The sequence below is a fragment of the Rhinolophus sinicus genome, chromosome 1 (assembly GCF_057876585.1).
Source record: "Rhinolophus sinicus isolate RSI-liver-muscle chromosome 1, RSI-T2T, whole genome shotgun sequence".
Classification (NCBI taxonomy): Eukaryota; Metazoa; Chordata; class Mammalia; order Chiroptera; family Rhinolophidae; genus Rhinolophus; species Rhinolophus sinicus.
The window spans coordinates 88,968,760-88,976,572 of NC_142501.1; the positions used below are offsets into that span (position 1 = coordinate 88,968,760).

A 7,813-nucleotide genomic window follows, 5' to 3' on the forward strand; every position below is an offset into this window, starting at 1 on the left:
TGGGAGAAACTGAGGCCCCTCAGGGAAATAGAAAGAGGTCACAAGCAAACAATGAATGAAATACAGACGGTGGCAACTTTCTTCCCACTACAGCCCATATTCATCAAGGTGTAATTCACCTAGGGCCAAGGAATAATGCCCATACATTAGAAGCCTCAGGCATGACCTCCCCCTCCTGGTAAGGCGGTGGGAGCAAGGGGCACACCTGAGGGGAATCCAGCTCTAGTGACAAGCGCAGGCAGCTCTGGAGCGGTCTGCTCACTCGTCACGTGGCAGTATTAGGGAAAAAACAATGTAAAATTCATGTATTTCAAAACATTTCCTTTTATAGGTAAACCAATGGGATCTTGAGAGGTTAAGGGACTTCTCTAGTGTCTAATGCTGGACCTGGGGTTAAGATCGAGACCTTTGGACTCTGGACCCAGTGCTCTTTATAAAACTTACCAGAAGGTAGATACTCTTCAAGGTCACCTCCCACATCCCACTGAAGAACAGGGTTCTCTTTCCTATCAGAAGTGGAAGAAAAGTCGAGGAGAAAGAGCCCTGGCTCAGGAGTTGAAGAGATGGGTACTGCTAGTCCCAGAAAGCTGTGTGACCTGCACTTGCTGCCTAAACTTCGGAGGTCACCACAGGGCCTCCTCAGGCCCCACTGGGCTCCTGGCCAAGGGCAGTGAGATGCGCTCCACATTCGTCAGCTTGGTATCTGCACTTCTCGGTAATATTTCACTGAAGAAAGAGTTCTGAGCTAAACAGGTGTAAAACCATAAATGCCATGGCCCTGCCCGGTAAGTTCAGCGCAGATAGGTTTTGTCTGGTGGCCTAAGTACAAGAGCGGCGGCTTCGCTTTTGCTCACCACTAGGGGGCGAGAGAGACTTGTTCTGAGGAGGAAGAGAAACAGGCTGGGGCATTTTCCTCTTTCCCCCTTCTCCAACCTGCAGCCAGGTGGAAGTTTAACGCCAGAGAATCCAGGGCGCTCATTGGCCAATGAATGACGTGGGCAGCACGCACCTCACCTGCCACCCGAATAGGTTCAGCACACCCTGTCCTTGTGAGGCACAGATGACAGGTGACACATGAATGACAATTTGACTCCAGAGGCCTAGGTGGGAGGAGGACGAGAGGGAGAGGACTGGAGTGGCGAGCAACCTGCTCCTCATTCATCTTACAGCCAGACGGGAAGTGAGATAGCCCACATCACACTGCCTGTCCCCACGGGCGCACTTACAGAAGAACTGAGACTCACGGTTCTTCCCAGTTCAACATGCCACTTCCCCTCAGCTTCATGACCTCTCAGCTGTGGAGGCAGCTAGAGACTCAAAGACGGAACGGTGGTTTCAATTCTTCCTTCCTGGCAGCCATGACCACCACCCCTTTCTGGATCAGGAGCCAAGTCATCTAACCTCTCTGGGCCTCCACTGTCTTGCTATAATTATACGTGGTGATGGAAAGTCATGAAACATGTTTTGGTAAAGCCAGAAGGACTGGGATAGCACATGGCTATTCACATGGGCTCAGGCCTTCTGGGGAGGCACCTGGGGGAGCTCGCCTGTGCAGGGCAAAACTAGCTAAGAGCAGTGCCTTGAGGTGGGGCTCCTAGACAAAAAGAGCTCGAAGATGTGGGGAGCCATGGGAAGGGAGGTTAAGCACCTCCACCCCCTCCCCCACACCAAGTTCAAACTCAATGCCATTGGCTCTTCTAGACTAACTGGAATCATCTGTTGAGCATGATATCATGCGTCAAGAATCTCCGAACACCAGAGTGAGGTCCTGAGTCATCTCAAATGGTCTGCTTTCCTCCTTTGCAGACCTGGGGGGCTCCACCATGACAGCTACGACCAGGGGCATGCTGAGGCTCAGTTCTGCTTCCCCAGGATCCAAGCTCTAGGAAAGGGAATGCCAAGAGCTGGTAGTTATGAAGGCCTCCACTGACCCCAAAAGCCTTCTCTTCACCCCAAAGCCTCCACTGATCAGGACAGCTTGTAAAGGAATACCAGGCAATCTGAGGCAGTCTTCTCTTCCAGAAGCCATTGTAGGCTGAGCAGGGAAGGGAAGGCAGGCATTGCTCTGTCCATCCACCATCTTACCCTCCAGCCCCGAAAAGTAAGACTACCCTTCTCTCAGCCCCTCTGTACTCTATGGATCTCTCTTCCCCTTTCTCTCTCTCTCTCTCTCTCTCTCTCTCTCTCTCTCTCTCTCTCTCTCTCACACACACACACACACACACACGTTCTCCACAGACTACACAACCACTGCCAGCTCTTTCACAACCAGCTTTTCCCATAAAGTAGCCACACAGCCTGAGGGTTGGCCACCATCTCGTCCGGACACCTGTGGGCCTCCAGACCTTGGCTGCAGGTGCTTCTTCAGCTCCAGAGTAGAAGATCCAGGGCTGGGGGGAGGGAGGTGTGAGTGTAAGGAACAGGTTGCAGGGGCTTGGTGTCACCTACCTGTGGTTCTCAGTTAAGGGCCCCATAGTCCTGAGCACTCACCCACCTGTCACACCATTGCCCCAGAATGTGGAATGTCATCTACCCGGAGTGTGTTTCCTACAAGAAAAGCAGCCCTTGGCTTTTATACTGTCCGGCTGACTGCATAAACCTCCACTCAGTGGGGATTCTGTATGATTCAGTCATTCATACCAACTCAAGAGCAATGGGGAAAGAAATGCCTCACAAGACAGGCACATCCTTTCTAGACCCAGGACACTTCTGAGAACCTCCCTCTGCTCTGGTCACTCCACACCTGAGGCTTAGTACTTGGCACAGGGTTTTTCATTTGCTGAGAGGTGTTCTTTCTCCTATCCGTCCCCACCCCCCTGCCCAAAGACAGCTTAAGCCTTCCAAAAGGCAATCTTCATGACTTCCTCTGCCTCCTCTCAGACCCTGAATCCCAGGCTCCCTACTCTGGCCCCAAAGTTGGCAGCCACCCCAAGGATCTGGGCAAGGAGACCAGGTGTGGGGGATGGGATCTCCACTTTTAGAGAGTGGGCCTTTACAGAATCTGGGGAATCTACCCATGCCTGGATAATTCCACCCATCAGCCCTACCCCAATCAGAGATCAGAAAGAGGAGGAAGGGGTGGACAGACCCCAAAAGATCCGGCAGTCAAGAGACAAGTTCAAAGCAGAACTCTGGCTATCAACAGCTGGGCAATGGGGGAGCTTAGGGTCGGGGTCAGCTGTCCTAGGGCCAGAGAAAAAAAGAACTGGTGGACCCCCTCCCCCCAACACAGTGAATCATGACAAGGGAGAGGAAAGGGGCAGCAGGGCCTGGGAGACAAAATGACAGGTCAATGAGACCTGACCTCTAGGGCCCAGGCCAGACAGCAGGAGATGGGGGAAGCAAAAGAATGGCTACTGTCTAAAGGAAGCAAGGATCCACAAAGGCTCTAAAGAATGGCATGCAGGGCGGCTAACTCTCCCACCAGGGGGCACAGGGCACACACACACCATGAGGCCCAAGGCCGTTCTGGACCTGGAAGTGAAGGACTAAAGAAAACCAGTAAGAGGAATCCTGAGCCCTGGAATTAGATGTGGGTGGCATGGAATCCTCTATTTAAACCAGCGAGGGCAGAGCACAGGGGTCCCACAGGAATTGGATGAGGGCAGCTGGAAAAGTAATCATATCCATCTCGGCTGGAACAGTTAAAATTGAAGGTGGTAGCATTTTCACAATTAGTACCATGGCACATCGAACCACATACACATACCTTGGTTTACAAAGTACCTCCTTGCATATTCTGTCTTTCTGATTTTCATCTTCCTAATTACCCTGAAAAGGCTGCAGCATCGTGTATCAACAGGCGTGCTTTGCACATGAAGAAGCTGAGGTTCAGAGGTTAAGCAGCCTGCCCAAGGTCACCCAATGATAAGTAGCAAAGCCTGGCCTTTTGACCGTTTTGACCGTGAACACTAAGCATATACACTGTTGCATATTATAAGATCACCTGTACATGCTCACAAATAACATGTAACAGATACTGAAAAAGTCAAGTGTCACCTATACAATTTGTACTACTCTTGGCAAACTTGAGCTGAACTCCTTGCCCCACTTACACCCCTCCCCCAGACCTCCTCACCCAGCCCCACCCCACAGAAGATCTGCTAGATCGTTTACCTAATACTCTGACTGTGAAAATATGAACTCCTGAATCTCTCCCCGAAAAGAAATTGGCCAATGTTCAGTTTCATGAGACAGTATCAAACCACATCGCCTTTAGTTTATTAGAAAAACGCAAAGCAAATGGGCCCATAAGAACTACGTTATCAATTGTGGAATAAACATAGTGAGTGGAAAGGTTTTAACATGAAAAAGCCTGTTACTAGTTGCTATGTTAAAGCTATGTGAAAGGTGCAACCGGTGTAAAAACAGCAGCACATGGGGGGCATCAGAACCCCAAGGGAGCCAGCCAGGTTCATCCCCCCACTGAGCAGAGGGAACAGCTAGGAAGGAGGCAATAAATGCCCTACAGTAAAAGGAATTCCTTTGGCCTTCCTCACTACTTATCAGGGCAGGCAGTATATTTATCTTGACAGCGTTCCTTTCACCTGTATTCGTCCCCACCCCCCCAAATTTCCTCTTGGGCTTATCTCCAGCCATCCCTTCCCTCAAGATTAAAGATTTAAACACAACCAGAGAGCAGTATATATAATCTTCAAAGAGCACTTTAGACATCATAAAGAGTATTTTAACAGGCACAATTTTTTTCTCTTACGCACCTGTCCTCATAAACCATTTATGAGTTCACCGAAGAAAGAGAATATGCCAGCTGAGATAAAGAAAAAACAGCCCACGAATGAAACCCTGGACTCTAGATTACTGGAGACCACCCCTCCGCTAAACCCCAAACCCATGGAAGTTGGTACCCCAGTCTGCCCCCCACCACCCTCAAAGGGCACAGGGGCCCTTCAGCCCCGCCCACCCCCACCCCATCCGGCCTGCTCCTACCAGTGGCACACAGAGCAATGAAGGTCTGGGCGTGCTTGCGGATCAAAGGCAACTTCTCACTGGGCTGGGGCAGCTTGCGCAGGATGTGCTCAATGAAGTCGTGAGGAGTGACAGCTGCCAGGTTCCACTTCAACTTCCCCAGCACCACCAGCTCCCACTCCTGGTGGGGAAGGGAGAAAAGTATAAAACCCACAGGCTGACTGGGTGTTGCTGGGACTGGGGGATGGGGGGAGGGTTGGGATCCAGACCAGTTTTAATGATGCTCATTAGGACGCTACGAGATTGTAAGGCGGCCTATTTGTCAAAGTGCCCCTAAAGCTTTGAAGTTGCTGACGGCTCTTCTTATGCTTCAAATGTCAGGCTCCACCGAAAATAATGAGCCCAGGTAGCGGTTGCCAAGATTCTACTTTCTTCTATTTCTTTTCCTCTCCAGCTCTCCCACCCCTACCCAACCGACTTCCATGCAATGCTGTTAACCTGCCCACCCAGAAAGTTGAACCTACAGTAAGATACTGCCAAGGTCATTGTGGCCCTTTGGGAGTAATTTATTGTATATGTCTCCATCGCTGGATTAATATTCTTTTTAATCCTCATGGAAAAATGATGCACACAGATCAAGCTCAAACTAAGGTTCCTTGGCCCAAATCCTTGGCAACCAATTAGCTTGCTTGCAGTTGGTGCCAAATAGTGCCATTTTTCTCTCTGCTGTTAAAACTTTCCCCTTGATACATAACACAGAAATCCTGGGGCACCCTTTCACCTAAGTGTTCCACAGGCCTTCGCCATTCTGACTTGAAGGACCAGGATGGTATTAGCAACCGCACCGTTAATGTAGCTGGAGGCGAGTCAGGGCAAGGTGCAGCTGCTTGTCTAGGGTCACAGAATCCCTTAGTGCAAATGCTGAGGGGGGCCAATATAACCCCATCTCTTTTGGGCCTTTCACCAGCAGCTCACATAGGAAAAAGCCTTGCTTCTCTCCCTTGTTGAGATACTTCTGGGGAATTGTGTTCAAAGTGAAACAAGCCAAAAAAGAAAACCTTAAGAACATGTAATCAGAGGGAAAAATCGGCCTCTCACTCAATTATCTTCAGAAGCATGAGAGGCAAAGCGCGGCTCCTCAGTGTAACCTGCTGTCCCATTCCCCAAGGAAGCTGACTCCTGGACATTTGCTAGGCTGGACATGGGCCCCAGCCCTCCTGCAGCACTGACTTTTGTGGCAGGGGAGGATTCCCTTCCCAGGGCCTTCTGGGATCAAGAGACGGGGAGTGGAAAAAGACAGGTTTGTTTGGGGTACCATAAATTAGCCTGGCTGGTTCAAGGAAAATTGGAGTGTCCTGAAGAACTCCTCAGTCCACCACTACATTGAAACAAATGAACGAACCACATGGAATATTCGTTTTCCTGGTCTCCCATGAGAAAAATAAACTGATTGTCAATTCTAACAATTTTTCTTTTGACAAGCTTTAAAGACTGTCTTGGCTTTTTACAGAGGATTGGGGTTTAAAAAAAATATCCAGGTAGACTACTGAACAACTGTGTTTTCTAAGATGTCTTGAAATTCCAGCCCTTCCTTCTCACAGCGGAATGTGAGTATAAACCACTCGTCTTGTACCATTATTAAAGGAAGCAGATCTCCCAGAAGAAAGCACCTTTCTGGGCCTCTCGGAGCAAACCAGAAGCAGGCGAAATCTGGCAGCGGTTCAAAGGTGAAGTCATTCATGCCCCGCTACATTCTAGGCAATTCTCCCCCGCCCTTGCACATGTCTGCCACTAGATGGCAGCACAGCTCCAGAAAGGAAGGCCTTTCACAAAGAGCTCGGTCTTACTAGCAGCCAGTCAGCCCTGCGGACTGTGTGCAGGCCTTGTCACTAATGAGGAAAGGACGGTAAGAGGGGGCCCCTTTTCCGAACAGTGCAGAGAAAGGTGTGCAGACCACTGAAGGTGGGCCGCTGAGCCGCTCTACCATTCCACTGCTGCAACATGGACGTCTTAAGTGTGAAGCTGCAGGGAAAAAGAGTTAGATTGGGTGGGGAAAGGGTTTGCTGTCATGAAACCAGTCAAGAGAGGACCCCTGTGGTTGTACAGAGGTCACAGCCCCACTGGAGGCAGGAGTCCAAGCCTCAGCTTCCTCCAATGAGGGCCACATTTTGACTTTGCTCAAAAGTCAGTGAGCTGATATTTAGTGAATGGCTATCTATGTGCAGGTATCTTTAGACTATATAAATATGTAAGTCACTACCTTTGAACTCCGGGTTCTTAGGGTACACACCACAACACATTCCTATCATGTGAACACATTCCTGTCATGTGGAAAGTGGAACTGTTTTCTCAGAATTCAGTGACGGAAAATTTGGAATTTTATTAAAATGTTATCTCCATGAAGAGCTTATTCATTCGTGGATGTAGCCTCAGTCAGTACTTCTTAGCATAGTGTCTGGCACACAGTAGGAACACACACAAAAAAATCTCAGTTTAAAAGAGATATCTCCCATAAATGTGAAAATTCCAGTGGTGGGTAATTTTGCACCCCAAGAATTTGTTTGGAGAGCAGTGGGTAAAAGCAGAAGAGGCCAGGAGACAGCCTGAAGAGAGACAAGATGAAAGGAAGAAAGGGTACAGTCGTTACCAGCAGCTCCTGAGGCTTGATGGAGTTGTCGGTGTAAATGCACAATTTCTCTGCAGTCAGAGGGATGGTCTCCTTGAGTTTGGAGGCCAGGAACATGCAGACAGCACCCAGGAGCTGCAGGTGGGTCTTGGGAGTCGGAACCCCAGCCAAGAAGCGGTCCAGGTAATTCATGGCCAAAGGGAAGACCTCCTCCTCACACTTCTGTTCCTCACAGACCTACAATGTGGGAAAGAGTTGGGG

The 7,813-nt window shown here is 49.6% G+C and overlaps 1 protein-coding gene across 1 annotated transcript in view; it reads right to left on the reverse strand.

Moving 5' to 3' along the window:
• CCND2 (cyclin D2) overlaps positions 1 to 7,813 on the reverse strand; it is a 28,720-nt gene that overhangs the window by 18,669 nt on the left and 2,238 nt on the right. The window contains exons 2-3 of the mRNA XM_019756926.3: positions 7,574 to 7,789; positions 4,948 to 5,107 (exon numbers count right to left, since the gene is read on the reverse strand). Of these exons, the coding sequence (XP_019612485.1) occupies positions 4,948 to 5,107; positions 7,574 to 7,789 (376 nt within the window). The remainder of the gene's footprint in view (positions 1 to 4,947; positions 5,108 to 7,573; positions 7,790 to 7,813) is intronic.